General features: G+C 40.2%; 2 protein-coding genes across 3 annotated transcripts; one reads left to right on the top strand and one right to left on the bottom strand.

Moving 5' to 3' along the window:
* Window positions 1-7: 7 nt before the first annotated feature.
* On the bottom strand, window positions 8-1,475 carry LOC128737194 (NF-kappa-B inhibitor-interacting Ras-like protein). Its single transcript, XM_053831784.1, has 3 exons — window positions 1,263-1,475; window positions 847-1,083; window positions 8-778 (listed from the first exon to the last, which is right to left on the bottom strand). The coding sequence occupies exons 1-3, from the start codon at window positions 1,374-1,376 to the stop codon at window positions 491-493; spliced, it is 639 nt and encodes a 212-aa protein (XP_053687759.1). The 5' UTR covers window positions 1,377-1,475; the 3' UTR covers window positions 8-490.
* A 3,519-nt stretch (window positions 1,476-4,994) lies between these two features.
* LOC128738533 (eukaryotic translation initiation factor 5A) lies at window positions 4,995-10,673 on the top strand. Of its 2 annotated transcripts, none has more exons than XM_053833744.1 (4): window positions 4,995-5,094; window positions 8,596-9,027; window positions 9,275-9,473; window positions 9,557-10,673. In XM_053833744.1, exons 2-4 carry the CDS (start codon window positions 8,819-8,821, stop codon window positions 9,629-9,631), a joined length of 483 nt encoding a protein of 160 aa, XP_053689719.1. In that variant the 5' UTR covers window positions 4,995-5,094; window positions 8,596-8,818; the 3' UTR covers window positions 9,632-10,673. The 2 variants fall into 2 exon arrangements, with proteins under 2 accessions (XP_053689719.1, XP_053689720.1); XM_053833745.1 differs by having other exon boundaries at window positions 5,055-5,153.
* Window positions 10,674-17,994: the final 7,321 nt, after the last annotated feature.

The following is a 17,994-nucleotide window of genomic DNA, read 5'->3' as shown; positions in this document are numbered from 1 at the left end:
CCTTATAAACAATAGTTTATTCGATACTGCTTTTGGATTTAAGTACACATTTATTCTATAAGTACAATTAGGAGATAGGAAAACATGCTGCATGTCATTAGACCAACAATACAGGAAAACATCTAAAATACCAACTGGGTGTATCCTAAAAATAGCATAAAAGTAGGACGAGGTGTGTAATTACCGCTGCATACTATAAGCTCTCGAGTCTAGAGATAAGGGTTTTATAAGCTAACATAAAGTGCAGTCTAACAAACAAATTCCCTGAATCAATAGAAGAGGGTACAGAACCGTTAGGTCTTATAATCTAACACAGTAAATTGCAGCAATCAATCACAAGTGAAGGCATAAAGCATTCACTGATAATTTAAACATATCTGGAATCTAAGGGTAAATAAAAACGTAATACCAAAGGTAAAGGTAAAGTTATGTTGGGCGATATTTGGTTCACTTTGCATGTCGAAAGGGCATCCACTTCCTTCGACACCGTCTAGCTATTATCCACTTTGGAGGTTTTCTGCGTCAACTGTCGTAATTGCGGAAAACTGCTCTTAGTGGCAGGAGGATACAAACGGCTTGCGAGCTGTATGAAAGGTTCGTATAGTGACGCTCGTTCCATTGCATTCACGGGGTAATGTTTGATGCGCTCTCGAGCGCACCAATTGTTTGCTCGCGTGAGGTTTGATTCGACTGCATCGTTATTTAGTAGATGCTCCAAATGAGACATATCTGAGGGCGTTTGCCTGGAACGCATATTGGCTATCACAATGACAAAAATCTATGAAAGGAAAAAAAATGGGTAAAAACTATCAAAAAAAAACATAGTTGGTCAAGAGGTTTACTCACTTCCTTTTTATCTTTATATTTTTCAATGTCACTTTTGATTCCACCCAGCATGTCCAAGCTTGATGGATCGCTTGGATCATACACTAGAATGAAGGCATCCGGATAGGTGAGGTAGTGCCTAGGCAACTGGACATTGCCCTGTAATCCTGCGGTGTCGTAAATCCTCAGTGTATCACGACTACCCTTTCCTGTATCCACACTGGCCACATAAGTGTCCTCAATTGTGCTATGAATCTCCTGTGAAACATAAATCAACAACATTGAACCCAGTTTCTAACGGTAATTGTTAATAAGGTTGCGAATCAAGCAAAATGAATTAATTAAATTAAAAAAGTCCAGTTATTCCCCGATTTCCGCTACTCAAGCCTATTACTCACAAGCGCAAGTGCGAGAAAGATAGACATAGGCACTCTTACCGTTTCGATGGTAATGTTTCCGTAAATCAACTGCTCTAGGATGGTGGTCTTCCCAACGCCTTTCGCACCACATATTACCACTTTGCCCACCTTACTTATTTTTGACGTTAGCATTTCTGTAGCACTATTTGGAAAATCAACATATTAGCACATTACGATTTATTAAAGTATAATTTCTGCAGAAGTAACCAGCCGCGACACAATTGCGGCAGAAAATTTTCACTTTTGTTTACAAGTTTAAAGAACTGTCAATGGTCTGGCAACAGAAAAAAAACAAAAGTGATAACGCAAAAATTGTGAGTGAAGTTGGCTCACGAAGATTGCGTTTGCGTGGTATGTTCAATAAAGACGTTCATAAATGTTGCCCCTTTTATGATGACCTGAGAGAGATTCGCGAAGAGGAAAAATTCTAACGTCAAATGCAGCCAGTATACGATTTGTCAAATGCAGCCAGTCGTTATCGTTAGCCCAAAATGGAAAAGTATTGATAATTCTCATAAGTTTTCTGCCGCTGTTTTCTGTGAAAAACACATTTGGAATTGAATTAGTCTTGTTTGTCTCACTGTAAACTAACATCACAGACAAACAGACAAAAAACTCGTTTTCCATTCCTAATACCGATTAAACCGTCATTTCAAATTTGTTCTTAGTTGGGAATGTCTCCGTTTTGGTCAAAGTGGCGCTTTTTTACGAAAGAAGGGGTATTCCCCATAAAAAATACTTGCTACTTCGAGGGATACCCATGTTGCTATTTGATATTTGAGAATGTCGATCATAGATGGTGCTAGTGTTCAGGCTAAATGGGAGGTACGATAATTTTTGTTGATTTTTCTTCCAAGAGTTATGTCTGTTGGTCTGTGCTAACATTTCTGCAAAAACTGAAATACCCGTGGGCCAATTAATACCAAAATATGTTATTATAAAACGCACACTTCACACGTCCATTGAGATGTTCACGCACAAGTTTGATTTATTTGCCCGAAAATAAAAGCAAACGTAATAGGAAGAAGAAGAACAACCAAAGCATGAGAAAAAAGACCGTCTTCGCGACTCTCTCTCAGTTTATGACTATTCCCAGATAATCAATCGACCTTTTCGCGTGCGTAATAGCGGCTAGTGGGTTAAACTTTCGAAAAACGTTAGCATGCCTTTGGCCACTTTTTTCACGTCAAGTTGATATATCCAGCCTTATTTGTTGTTGTAGAACCACAGAGAACAGACTACCAGGAAATTGACAAAAAGTGTGTAAAAGCTTTTTATGTAATCTACGAGTAATCCTTCAATAGAGCAACCCTCGAGCAGTAAGTGGCAAACTAAACCTTGATGTCGCTGCCATCGCTGCTATGTAAGTCCAGCACAAAGAAATATTGATAAAGGTACATGGATGTTTTTTGATGCGTTTGGCAAACTATTTCTGGAGGGCGCTACCGACAGATTTTACACACAAAAAATCGATTACTTCCTTCGAGCCTGTTAATCTGTTCTCTGTGGTCGAAGTTCATCGAATTACATTTTAAATTGTTTCAAAATGAAATGATAGGGTAACCAATAACACAACCGCTAATTAACAAGCTTTATACGTGAATTGACATTAAAGCCCTGTACAGCCGAGTCATATCGCGTCATATCAACAAATCGCGTGTACGTATATGCGGCAAAGTGTGAGTGCGGCAAGGGGTCGGACACTCAGCACATTGTGCCGCGGCACTCCACCCAGTAAACCATTTGATTTGTATATCTCGATTGCAACTGAGATATACGAAATCATATCTGAACGAAAAAGTTATATTTCACGCCATATAAGAACATATATGTATACCAAAGTGGAAGCGATATACGTGTGAAAATTTTGACAATTATTTGTAATTCTATTTTGCGTAGTTTTTATAACACGCAACTAAATACTCCTGAATATATTCCGCATTTTGCACCTTACTGGACACCGCAGTCTAAAAGTGCGACTGGCACAAAAAGTGCGACAATGCGAATGCTGTGAGTGAGAAAGAGAAAGAGTAACAACTGCAATGTTGCTGTTTTCTTTTGTCATATACATTGGCATTAGAGAAAATAATCTGGATTATTCCAGGTATAGCTGCAAAGCACAATATGATTAAAATATCAAATATTGCAATCGTCTATACTGCTATATAAGTTACAGTCATGAATTGTAAATGAAGACACGCACGACTGCAAAACAACTTATTGTTCACTTCGATTTGACATACTCTAATCATACGACTTAACGTGAATTTTCTATTACGATTTTGTGTTATCTGGGCAGAGATATCAAGCGGCACACCTCCGGTTCAATTTTACATGTGAAATAGGAGCACTGCCAGTTGTCAAAATCATCTCGCGCGGTTGCCAGATCTATCAGATTATAGCGAATTTAACAAATCTTGCAGTTCGGTACTTTCGGTACAGCATCGGCACAGTTCGGCTCATTTCAAGTCGCCTAACATAAAAACGGCTGTGCCGCGTGACCTACCCCTTGTATGCATGCACCTTTACCAATATTACTTTGTGCTGGAGTTACATAGCAGCGATGGCAGCGACATCAAGTTTTACCCAAGTAACCATAAGCATTAATCCAAAACCGTATATTGAAAATAATTCTGTATCCCTAGCGCCAAACTTTTGTATATTAACAATCTTAGTGTTTGTAAAACGTATATTAACATTGTTGATGCCTGGAAACATTAATGAAAATCAGCATTAAAGAAAGCGATATATGCGCATAAAACGTAACAATATAATGCATTTAGTCATTTGCATTAAAACGAGCCGTAAGTGTTGATGAACAGCTTGTACTTGACTTCTTATTTTGCTATTCTATGGCCACTATTTGAGCCCTCTTCCATCTGACGGTTGCCGTCTTTTTCTACCCTATTGGTAATGCAGGACAAGTATAGCTATGACATGAGAGAGAATATCGCCAAGAGTTAAATACGACTAATTTCAACTCACTCAATCACGTCCGCTATGATTTAGGTAGCAAAGGTGCACGGAAACTAGAAGAAAACGAATCAGGTTGCATGACTAACTCCCGATTCGAGCCCCTGTCTAGGTGGTATCATTATTTAACATTTCAAAAAATAGTTCTGTTTATCCTGCTCCCCTTGAAATGCTGCAAAAAAAAAATCGCTCTTTAGTTTTTTAAATCCCGACCGAATCTACTTTTATTTTCCATGACAAGTAAACGATATGCCGTCGATACTTTCTCGATACGATGATAATGTAGAAAATTACGTTTCGATTAAGCCTCAAACAAACACTAATAATGTTTATTGAATGCTTGTAGCGTAGCATTTTAACTTATCCTGATGGCAGCACCTTACCTTCGTAGTCGCGAATTCGCCGTACCTTTCGAGTTTTTTAAATAAATATTGTGCTTTGCAGCTGTAGCTGGATTAATCCAGATTATCTTCTCTAATGCCAATGTATATGACAAAACAAAACAGCAACATTACAGTTGTCACTCTTTCTTTTTCTTACTCACAGCATTCGCATTGTCGCACTTTTTGTGCCAATCGCACTTTTAGACTGCGGTGTCCAGTAAGGTGCAAAATGCGGGATACATCCCTTCATATTTTGACATCCTACTGGCAACACGATCTCACCGGAAACTGCATTGACACGTAGACGCACCTGAAACGCATATTTTGACAGCCGGTATGCGCGCGGCTGTCATCGATACTACTCTCTCCGGCTCTTTTCAGCAACCGAGCTGCAATCGGTCTGTTTCGTTCACGCCTCGTCCAGAGTTGTATTTCCGCAACTTAACGCCATAGTTGCGATCTTCTTTTGTCCGTGACCATTTTGATCTCCACATGTGAGTTAGTTTTTGGCCGCTGGCAGTGTGAAAAAAAACTGTATATTCCATCGAAAACGGTAATTTCTGGTGCTGCATCAAGTGACCTGTTTGCATTCGCTGCGATACGGTAGAAATCCTGCTTCTATAGTCGATGCTTCGCGTGAAAAATCAAAATTTTCGATTTGCGTGGACGACTTGGACGGGATTTTGATTGGTGGCTAGGCGAGCGAATGAAAGAGTGAATAGGTGAGATACGGAATGAAGAAGCACAAAAAGGTACCATTGGCTGGTACTGTTGCTGTGTGCGAAAAAAAATTCTGACCCCTCGCAAATCGGAAATTGTTCCTTCTGGAGCGATGTGAAACGTTTGTGTTTATCTCGAAATGGTTCGACTAGCTTTCTGTCGGATAATCTTCCACACCTGGCTGGTTGGCTTGGTTTCATGAAAGGCGTGTTTACAAAGAATTTCAGAATACAGATGTGTTTCTGGAAAACTAAAAGTACTCGATAGAAGAATCGGAGGAGGAAGAAAAAGAACCCTAATATCGAAGAAACATGAAAAACACGTTTCCAGTGCTAGTTGAAAAAGTTTTCCTGCTACGAACCCGATTGCCGGACGTTGACGTGGCTTCCTGCCTGCCCAGGTAGCCATCGAAGGCTCGATGCTTATTTATCAACATCATTTTTTCGAATTCCACCGCATCGTCGTCACCTTCAGGTGACCACATGGATTAGTGATCTCAACCAAATTGATGATTGGAGTTCATTGTTTATCCATCTAATGACGGTTTTAGTGGTAATATTTTGAAAAAAATCACTGCCAAGTACGTTCCAGTAGCGAAAAAAAAATTTATCAGGAATAGGATGTTTTACCTGTGGGCAGTGTCACGAAAGTTGGTCGTCGCTGGGCGAACATGTTAAAATCAGTGTTGCCATGCATCGGTCATCGGAACTTCTTTCCTGTCGACTGGTGGTTTGGAAAAAAATCCGTAAGATCTGGTTTTAAATGAAATAGCAAAAAAATAAGATTGTTGATTTCTTAACAGGTCTAAGGCCCCAATATTAGGTATTTTAATAAGGATTTTTTAATGATGTAACAGGGGTTAACAAGTTTGTGTCTGCTTCGTTCGCATTTTTTTTTTCTCATGCTTGCTGGGCAAATTTTTGATTCGTCGAAAACGAATGTTCTTTTTCTTGTTTTATATACGGCAGTTCAATAGCCCATACGAAAATACTGCTATATTTCGATTTGATTCTCAGCTTACGTAACGATACTTTAAAAATTCTATGTATCGTCTGGTTTGATTTTAAATGAAGTCTCGAATAACCGGTTTACTATGTTTACTTAGATGTTACCAATAGTTATGCGAAACATTTATTGAAGTTAAATTTTCTTTAACGTGAAGTGAAACTTTTTCACTTGAAAAGTAAATTTTTCACTAAAATTTAATAAAACAAAAGTCAGTATAAAAACAGCATGGTTGACGTAGGTCTACGGCAGGTAGCCGCTTGTTATAAAACCATGATTTTATTTCGACTAAGCAGCTAAACAATCAAAACTACTGTCTATTGTTCATGTTGTAATAGTCATAAGTAATGTATATTAAAAGTGGTGGGCATTTTATCATATTGTCTGTTTCAATATTTATAAATTATAAATTTTTCCTTGAATCGATGCGTGCATGATTTCCAATCGATTAGTCCAAAAATATTGAAAATCAATCGGGCAATCGTAGAATTATTAGTGCTTACAACTTACAACTTTTCGTGTCATTCGCGTTTTAGATTATTTGGAATGACCCTATACCTTCCCATAAGACGTAGTCCCAAGGCAAATTAAATTAATGTAATCATCGAAGAACCACTAACTGGTTGCTGCGTTTTTTTATTTGCTTTCGTCAAGTTATATTTTCAATTTTGGAAATGAAATATGTTAAATTGAAAAAGTTTAATTTTGGAAAACATGATTACGAAAACGGCCACTGTTGAGCATATTTCATACAGTTGCACGTCTTTTCTGAGATTGTATGTAATGAAATCATCTAATTTTTTTGCGGAATGGGGTTGGAACGCTTTACAAGTGTGCAACATGTTACCGGCTTGCACGTTTATAGCTGTCGCGTCGTCCAACCAACAGGCTGGACTGTACACGTTAACAAGAATGACACGAGATACAAAGTTTGTACATACAGTTACGTATTGGTAGCTCGTGTGTGGTTGCACACATTTGAAAATCACCGGGCCGGGCAAAGGCAGAACGGCAGCGATATCAATAAAGTTACAATTATGCAAGCAGATAACAGTGGCTAACCATTACCGATAGCTTGAAAATGGCACTGTAAGAAATTTTCAAATCGTGAAAAAGCCACCCGCTGTTTTATTTCACAAAACAGAATACACGTGCTTTACCACTGCAGCAGACGAGCAGAGATGGGATGCGAAATGTTACCGAATTCATTTCACACCATTCTTTTGAACACCGGCTTTGAGAATGGAATGGAACTTCTAAAAATAGAGGCTCCGATTCTGGTTCAATCTATCGATACGGAAGAGAGCAATTGTTTCGCCTTTGAGATCGAACGTTAGAAGCTGTTGAAAAATCATTTGTCATTCATTAGATTTGCCAGCAACTATCGATAAACAAAACAGATGCATTGATAAACGTGAAAGCTCATAGATAAACCTAGCTTCGGAAAAAGCAATTTCTCCTTTTGTTTTTTCAAACGACGAACGCTTTTTTGTTTTCAAGCAAAGTAAACTCTGAGCGAAAAGGAAAATGTGCCCAAGGTGATTACCTACTATGCCTGTCAACAGTTAGTGTTCTCAAGCTGCATTTGTTGCCAGCGGTTTCGTTTCGGTTTCTATCTTATGTGATGACGATTAAAATAGTAAAAAAAAAAATATAAAAGATAAACTCGCCTTGCGCTTGAGATCGTTCATGCACTTCCGCGCAACAAGCTATCTCAAGCGCGAAAAAATATCGTTCTACGTGCTGCCTCATTGAACTTCTTTCAGGATGAGTAATTTTGGATAACTCTAATTTCAATAATAGTTGTTCTAAGTAATGTGCAGTTTCCGCCAGGGGCGTCAGTTTTTAATTTAATTCAAATACGAAAAATTTACAAAATAGTTGGAAAAAATTACTAACTGTTGATCAACAAGTAGGTACCAAAGTTCAAACATGAACTACCGTCATTCTAAATGTTTGTTTTACCGACAAAGTATGCCGAATTATTGAAAAAAATATATCTGGCAACCATGATGGGCAACGCCACTGCTGGCCCATTCTATGGAGCTGTCGTATTACCTACCTAGTAGGTATAAACGTAGCAGGCAGCTGCTAGCGGACATTTATTCCTACCTATAGCTTTATAACACCATGCCGTTTGCACCGCCATCAAATCACATCGGATCAAACAGTCGTCAAAGTAGGATATCCTGAACGGATCTTCACCAGAAATTACCAGTTTCGATAGCGGTAAAGCCGAATATCCTGTTGATTAACGTACAATTTTACAGCGTAGGAAAGATCGTTAAGATCGTCACACCGCCGACAACGTCCGGATTTATACAACAAATTTAGTTTGTATAAATCGTGTTTCGTCCCCGACGACGGCCAGGCAGCGACCAGCTCATTAGCAAAAAGCATAGAAGCGAACGGCTCTATTCGCGCATCCAGCGAAACGTTTTCCAGTTATTTGTTTTTTTCGTTTGGTTGATCCAAGAAAAGCAAACAGCAGCAATGGCCGAAATGGAGGACACCCACTTCGAAGCCGGAGATTCCGGCGCATCCGCCACCTTCCCGATGCAGTGCTCAGCGCTGCGTAAAAATGGTCACGTTATGTTAAAGGGACGTCCATGCAAGATCGTCGAAATGTCCACCTCCAAAACAGGCAAGCACGGCCACGCTAAGGTACATCTGGTCGGCATCGACATTTTCACAGGCAAAAAGTAAGTACAAGCTGCTTTTTTTTAGCAAATTATTCTACCACGCACAATCTACTTTAGTGATTCGAATTGGTTTATGATTTGGATCGCAAACGATTCGTGCGCATAGCAAACCGTAAGAAGTATTTTGGAAATGTGTGATCTAAATCAAATCGAAATGGTCACATGTTTGTACATAACTTCTACAGTACTTTCAGTGTAAGTCCGACGATGAAACCTTCTCGCTAATACAAACTTTTTCAATCTACAGATACGAAGATATTTGCCCATCTACTCACAACATGGACGTACCGCACGTTAAGCGCGAAGACTACCAGCTCACTGATATCGACGATGGCTTTTTAGTTCTCATGAATGACGGCGGTGATCTACGTGAAGATCTTAAGATTCCAGAAGGTGACTTGGGAACCCAACTGCGTGCTGAATTCGACGCTGGCAAGGAATTAGTTGTAAGTATCTCGAAACTTCTCTGACTGCCATCTTCGGCTACCTAACATTTTAACTCTTCTTTTTTTTTCGTTTTCCCCTACAGTGTACCGTTCTTAAATCGTGCAACGAAGAAACTGTGATTGCCATCAAGAACAACACATCTGCTGATAAAAACTAATACCTCGCCAGTTGCTCGTTACATCCCGCGAATTGCACCGACACAACAAAAACAACAACACACAGAAACGACACCCCGATAAGAATAATAAAGCGAAAAAGTTCAGCAAAACTCAACAACTATTACAACTACTGCTACTATTGCGCTACCAACTACACAGTCACAATAGAGGATAACTATTATTGCAAGAATCGTTCCTCCCCTTCTTCTGTACACAAGTTGAAAAACAAACAAACAGAAATCATTAACTACATAAACGAGGTAAACACTAAAAAACACAGACACAGTTGCATCTCTTAGTATACAGCTATTATTACAAATTAAAGGAAAAAAAACAAATATTAAGATAATACTTTCTGGTAAAAGTAATCAGTTGAGGTAAAGAAGACCATTGAAAAGCAGCAGCAGCAAAAACCCAATCAAGCGAAGAACGGTCGAATAGGACGAAGAAGAAGAAGAAGCGAAGGAGCTTTTACGTGACAACACAAAAACCAATTCATGCCAGGAGCAGAGGAACACACAAACGCAAAAATAGATAGACAGCCAGACAGGGAACAGGACGGAGACGAAAGAGAGCAAGCGTGAGACAAGTGTTGAGCGTGTTCAGCGTTGGTATGGGCAAGAGCAAAGTTCCCTTTCTTTTGTAAAATGTTGCAACAAAAACCAACGGTAAACAAGCAAGAAAAAAACGAAACACATTGATTATTATAATAAATTTAAAGAAAAACAAAACAATATAATATAATAAAAATATTATAATAATTTAATGAAATCAATACAGCAAAATCAATAATTGGAGAATCCTATCCGTCAGAAAGCGACCACACCAAAACGACAGGCAAAATACGTAATGAGACTCAAGCAAGCTAGCGAAAGCAGAGATGAATCAGCAACAAAGATTGAGGGTCAAGTAAGAAACAACATCTTATTCCAAAAAGAGAGGAGATACAACAAAACAATTAAACACAGCAAGCTATGTTGAATAAAATATTTAATTTTCTAACAAAAAAACTTTAAAAAAAACCTACGTTGTCCAATCAGACTTAATTGGCTTATTTTTAAATCAAAGAAAGCTCTTGTAACTAGTAAGCATAGGAAGGTCGACGCTGCTGCATAGTTCACAACCCCCAACAGAACAAAAAAAAACAGTGCCAGTTTTGTATGTTGCCGACGATCCAGCCAGACGAAATTGTAGGAAACCCAAACCGGCTTACGCCGGCGCCGGTCAGTGGAACGAGAAAGTGTGCACCAGCGCGGCTGGTTGAAAAGGAGCACAACCGGTCACCACCATCATCCGTCTGCGTTCTTCCTTCATTCACGTAAGAAAGGCACGCAGGCTGCTGCTGAGGAGCGTGGGCTACCAAGACGAAACGATTGACAAAAGGTGAGAGACAAAAGTCACTATTGGTTTCGCTTGGTTTTTTGTTTAGTTGATTTTGTTCTGTACGCAATTTTTGTCGTTTTTTTTTTGTTTTCCTTTTTCTGAGCACTCTAGAATATATTCCACAATATTATTTAGAATCAATCAATTCTTAAAAAGTTAAGACAATTACCCAAATCGTGATTCGCTGTGCAAACAGTAGAAAGTCACTTGTTCATTCAACTACTTTTATCATTTATTTTAATAGGTATCTGAACTCTTGTAATATCTAAAAGAGCAATACAGACAAAAAATTAAATACCAGATTTTTTATTTATGTGTCGTCTTGCTGAAAACCTTTGGGGGGATCACAGTAAAGCTAAATTTGTAGACTTTCATCCGGACTAAAGGTTTCAATTCGAGTTGCCTTGCCGATTTGATTATACTGACGGAATGCAGCGATGGTAGCGAAGAAAGTCTCAAATCCGTCCAATCCAATCCAATTGCGAACAGATTTGTGGGAATTTCTCAAGACGGCCTCATTAAAGGAGGGTCAACCGCGGATTAAAAATTTACGCTGCGGCAGTTCCTTCAAAAAGGCCGTGAATACAGAATTCCTACGTACCTCTTTTTCGTAGACTTCAAAGCTGCAAGTGATACCATCGACCAAAAAGAGCTATGAAAAATCATGCACGAAAACGGCTTTCCCAGGAAGCTGATCAAACTGATTCAATCTACGATGGTTACGATTTCAAAGTCTAGATAAAACATGAGGTTGTTCTTTTCCATAAGAACGGAGCCTTCCCCCGAACACCCACGTTGAGAATTGCGGCTAACACGCTGACGGACGAACAACGCACGCGCAGTAAGTCGCAATAGCCTGCACAGTTTCGTCGTCCGGCCTATAAAACGAGTTAGATTAAACTTCCCAGACGATGGTTTGACTACAGTAGACGGAGAGGTGGCACAATTTGTGTCTAAAAAAATTAAACCCGCCAGGGTTGGTGGAGTTTTGAAGTACGTCGCACGCTTGTCAAGGAGGTAGAGTCTCTTTTGTTCCGTCCTTTGTAGTTCAAAGGTTCATCACTGCCGGCGATATTCAGGGGCTGGGAGGACGCATAGGTTCGAATCCTGCAATAATTGGATCCAATTATAGTTCCAGATTGAATAAAACATTGCGGTACACTAGTTCTTGTGTTGTGTTGTTTCAATGATCCTCCCTTGCCTCATTTTCCGCTTTTTCCCCTTGACGCCTGATCCAATCTTTTGGTATGGAGGCGGAGGATGTACCATGAACTCGCACAGCTCTATGGCGAAACCAGTATTCATAAGATGGCTAAAAAAAGGATGGCTTTCCTGCAAAAATGCTGTTTGCTCCAAATCCGGTAGGAGCAACACGCCCAGGGGTGCAGCGGGTAAGATGGTTAGACCAGGTGGAGCGAGGTCTGGCGAAGAGTGCACTGTGTCCAAGGAACTGGAAACCGGTAGCCCATGACACCCACCCAAATGGCATCAAGAACGATGCTGGTCTAACAAGCCAGTCGTCGTATGTTCGAATCTCGGTTCGAAGAGGCTGTCAGAGTCAATAGGATCGTAGCTCTAGCCGCGCAATTATCCTGTATCCTAATAGCGAATCTTTCGGTTTCGAAAACGGAAATGTAGCATCCAGTTTGTACCAGTTTTGTTATAGTTTTGTACGGAGTTGTAGTCTCCATCAATCATCATCGCAGTTCCAACACCCGAAGGGCTATCTCGCCTCTATATACTTTGTTTTGGTAGAATTTATGGTAAGCCCTATCCCCGCAGCTTCCTCCCTAGGATGCGTGCACGCTTCTTCTACAGCTCTAGACCGTTAACACCGATGATATCGATGTCATTCGCAAACCCTAGGAGCATATGAGATTTCGTGATGATTGTACCGCCTTTCGGCACGCCTGTCCTTCAAATAGCAACTTTTAATGTAATATTGAACAAAGTCGACAGTCCGTCACCTTGCTTCAAACCATCTTACGTCACAAACGAGTCTGATATTTTACCCGCTATCCTGATGCTTGCTTCCCAGTTGGCTTCGAGGTATGACGCTGGCCTAATAAGCCAGTCGTCGTATGTTCGAATCTCGGCTGGGAGAGGCTGTTAAAGTCAAAAGGATCGTAGAAACTGGCCCTGCAATTGTCCTGTACTCTAACAGCTGGCTGCGAAGTCTGTCGTATGAAAACAGAAGGTCAAGTTTCGATAACGGAATGTAGCAGCTAGGCTTTGCTTTGCTATCCTGATGCTTGATTTTGAACCATCAAAGTTAACACGTATCAGGTCGATCAATTTTGTTAGAAAACCATGTTCAAGCATAATCTGCCACATCTCATTTCGTTTAACTGAATCGTACGCCGCCTTGAAGTCTAAAATCAAATGGTGAGTCTGCAAGTTGAATTCATCGAGAGGGGTTGGCTACCTTTGCTAAAAGTCGGACTCGTTTCGATGCTCACTCAATGTTTAACTCCCTTTTTTTGTAGATGGGACAAATAACTCCCTTCGTCAGCTGCTCCGGTCAGCTTCTCCTCTTCCCAGATCTGTGAAACAACTAGTGTAGAACATTTTGTCAGCGTTTCTCGACCGTGTTTGTATAGCTATGGTGCTAGGCTTTATTAGTCTTCAGCAACTCAATTTTCCTATTGACGATATAGAAATTAGGTACTGGGACAGTACATTCTTCCCTGGGCATGTCTAGGTTAACCTAGGTGGACCTTATTTAATTCTGCACCATCTCTGTCCTCTTTTTGGGTATCGTATCCGTATTCAAGATCGTATCCTCGATGATGATCTTGATGTACAGTGGCGAAAAGTTGTCGCGTGTCGTTTCCAGCTGTGCGTAGAATGCATCCTTCGCATTACTTTACTGGTAGTTCAATAAGTTCGAATATAACTTTTCACCGTTGTGTAAGTGCGCATCATGGTATTGGTGTCAGCTTTAGCCTTATATCTAGGCTAACCGACGCGCAAGGTGTCGGCGCGATGAAGGAGTACCGTAACGTCGTAGTAAAGTTGTTTGCGAGAGGTGAGCGATCCGGCGGCATATTTCGGCGGTTCAAATCCCACGAGGTAAAGCGGAATTTCATCTATAACACCATCTGTCGGTACCGGGAGACGGGCTCGGCCAAGGACCATGCTAGATCCGGGCGACCGCGTTCGGCGAGGACGCCAACAGCCATCAAGGTGGTGAGAAAGTGGGTTCGTCGAAAAAGGAACCCTCGATCCGGAAGACCACTGTTGACCTAGATGTATCGATCGGGAGTGCCCACACCATCATGGCGGGACCTGGGATGCAAGCCGTACAAGAAACGCAAGGTTCACGGGGCAACGGAGGCTACAACGTAGAAGAGGCTGGACAGAGCAAAACTGATACTTTTGCGGCACGCTGCTGGTCAGGAGTTCGTGTTTTCTGATGAGAAACTCTTCATCTTGCAACAGCCGCACAATGTCCAAAATGATCGGCTGTGGGCGCCGACGTTGGCCAGCATCCCCCCACATAAACATCCCGCAGTTCCAGAGCGCCGCGTCGGTGATGGCTTGGGGGGCCGTATCCAAGCGTGGCAAGCTTCCACTGGTGCATATCGAGAAAAACGTGAAAATCAACGCCGCGTACTATAAAACCGAGGTTCTGGAGAAGGTTGTGGTCCCGGCACTTCATGACCTCTGCGGGGAAGATCATTACGTCTTTCAACAGGACGGCGCATTGGCCCACACGGCGAATATCATTCAAGCGTGCGATCCGGGAATCCCCTGGACTTATATGTATGGTCGTACATGCTGGCCAAGCAGAGCGAACATAAAGTGATGAGCACTATGCACCAATTTAAGAAGCTCATTTCCAAGATATGGGACGAGATGCCCATGGACCAGGTGCGTGCCGCGTGTGATTCTTTTGAGAAACGTCTCCAGCTCGTCATGAAGCACAAAGGGGGGGGGGGGTGCTTCCAGCAAATATGTCGTAAAGGTCCTCAATAAACACTGCTTCAATAAAAATTGACTCAGAAAAGGATATTGTAATTTCATTTTTTAAACATTTTTAAAGTGTATTCGAACTTATTGAACACTCTGTAATTCAAGTAAAGGCATTTTATCCGCAACGGACACACCCTCTCGTTGACTGTCTTCCAATATCTCAAGGGATCTCATATTCTGCCCAGTAGGACAAAGCCGTGAGTCGAAGGCTACGTAGACAGTATAAGACCACGTCGTCCAATGTTTTTTTTCGTTGTCAGCGCATCCTGGGCAGAGCGTCCGAATTTATACAGGTACTTTCTGTTGAATTGCCACTCGTTCGTGTTTTATACGTGGCTACAATAGTATTCAGGAGCCCCCTCACTCTACTACTACTGCACCTCTTCTCGGCATTCACCTGTTTCCGAGAGCACCGCGCACCGACAATCTTCATGCCCCTTGGAGGATGGGGCCTATATAATCAGCATAATTCTAGTCTATCTATCTTCTCTGTCTCGTAGCTTAGCATTCAATTATACAGAAAAGCTCATGTACAGCAAACAGACGATGGCTTTCCAGTTCACACTATTTGTACCACCTTACAATGACTACTTTCTCTTCTCTGTTATTGCTGTGCTATTTCCGCAGCTTCCGCTACCGTTCGGATGAGTTCCACATCTACGGATCTGTCTCCGGAAACCACACTGCGTGATTGACAAGCCGTTCTAGCTCTCTGTGTACACTTGATAAGCTTGTTCAGGATCACACTCTCTACACGGAGAATAAAAATGTAGTTTCAACCATATTTATTGTTGTTTTATGCACAAACAAAAATTTCGTTTTGTTTCAAACTGAAATATATGATTGAAATGAAAATATTCATTGTTATATCAATCTTAACTTCAAATTTGAAAATACTTTACTTTTAATTCAAAACTGTTATTTTTTTGATTCAAACAGAAGCTCGTGTTGAAACAAAAATATTTTCAGGTTGTTATAAAAATATTTTATTGAGGCTTAAAGCAACAATCATTTTGTTTGAAACAAACTGGGGCTTTTTCGCTCCGTGTAGCTATTTGCCGACCGACACTTATACACCAAGAGATCTCCGAGGGGGGATTCGGACTCTGCAGCATCATCAGCTTCTGTTTGTTCCAGGTATTGGGAAATTACATTTATGCATGCATTTCTGCAACTCTGGTCGTGAGCATATCCGGATTTTCCTGGATTACTAATTTTAGAGCCATGTTTGGGATTTCTTCTCGTTTGGTCTTTCGCAAATTCGATCAGCAACTCTCCATGTCCAGTGATTGATTTTTCTTATTACAGAATTCCAGCTCACATCACATTGGGCCCTATTTTTGTCATGATACGTCTTTGATAGCTCCCTTTTATTGCCGTCAATCCGAACTGGTGATACGAGGACGATGTTCTTTTTTGTTTGAACCACTCACGTATTGTCTATCATTTTGATTTTGCATTTTTCTTCAGTCAACAGGAAGCAAACACTGACAACATCAAACGGACGGCATGCAACAACACAAATGGGCAGTGGAGGAGGAAGTCGGTTCCAGAAAAGAACAGCAAGGGCTAACTGCATGATAGATACACCGGGCGTAAACGAATGGAGTATGAAGAATACAACAAAAATATATAAAATTTAAACAAATACCCCCGCTACTATAAGTGCGACGTGTAACAAGTAAATTAGGAAGAAAATAATTGAAGAGGGAAACAAAGATGACTATTATTATAACTAATGAAAAAAGGAGGAAACTGTAATAGGATAACTAAAGAAATGCAAACTAATTGTAACACGACATGAGAAAAAAAACAAATAAAAAATTCTACGGTAAATGTTATTATAATGGAAGCAATCTTTTCTACAATCTTATGCGTTAGTAGAAAAAACTAAAACTAGCTTATGGTTCAGTTTTCCGTAACGTTAAAGGTTCTTAATTGCTTGATTTTTTTTTCAACCGGAAAACGGAACTAACGTATGCATAAACTGTTTTTAAGTATACAGCAAACGCGGACTCACGATCCACATTATCAACGTCTTATAATTTAATAGATAAACATAATAGACAGTGCAGCTGACACAAAGCCAAAAAAATTAAAGTAATCCACTGAATGCTAAGAACACAATCAGTTTTGTTTTGTTAGTGGCTTTAGTTTCTTATGGCTAACGGGGTCTGTTTTCACAATAACATCTTTCCTCATCATAGTCACTTAACCAAACACGTCACTTACGAAAGGTGATTCCCAGAATGGCGATTAGCTAAAGCAAGAGTCTTGGGAACGTTACTATACTTCACCTTGTCACGTGACCACGGTAACTTTGAGTGCAACCACGAATAGGGCCCAACATTTTCTCACATCCACACCTCGCTTCGCGAGTAAAATGTTACTAACGTTTCGCCAATAGTTTCGGTTTCAATTCATGGAGAAAATTTTCCAACTCAAGAAAAAATAACAGTGCAAATCATCAACTTACAATTCACTAACGTTGGCATTTATTTTACTCAAAAATGTTTAGTTTTATACACATCTAGAACGGCTGCAAAAAGCGTGAAAAGTGAAATTTGACAAACGGGCTTCAATACGGCATCGCATTGATTGGTATTACCTGCCTAGGATAGGAAGCAACTTTTTTAAGTTAAATAGAAAAAAAAATCATTCGAAATTATGGCCAAAACAATAAATTTTCTCTTCTCTAATAACATTTCTGATACAGAAACAAACGTGAAGAAGCTGTAGCTTGATAAAAACTCATTGGCAGTAAATTTCTAAAACTCACTCGAGTTTTGTTAAGGTTTTTTCTATTACGAAGCTCAAATCAAATTTTTAATTAACAGTCACACAGTAATCACAAGCAAGCAGCTATCTGTTACAGTGCTTACTTTATTTTTTTACCATCAGCAGAAATCAAATAATCGGTTCTAATCAACAGAAAGAACACGAAACGTTCATGCAAATGACAGTCAAAATCATACAAAGAAAGCAAGAAAAACATTGTTGTAGC

Source organism: Sabethes cyaneus, chromosome 2 (assembly GCF_943734655.1).
Source record: "Sabethes cyaneus chromosome 2, idSabCyanKW18_F2, whole genome shotgun sequence".
NCBI classification, from domain to species: domain Eukaryota; kingdom Metazoa; phylum Arthropoda; class Insecta; order Diptera; family Culicidae; genus Sabethes; species Sabethes cyaneus.
Note: the sequence above shows the minus strand (reverse complement) of the source record. Positions and strands in the feature narration are given on the sequence as shown.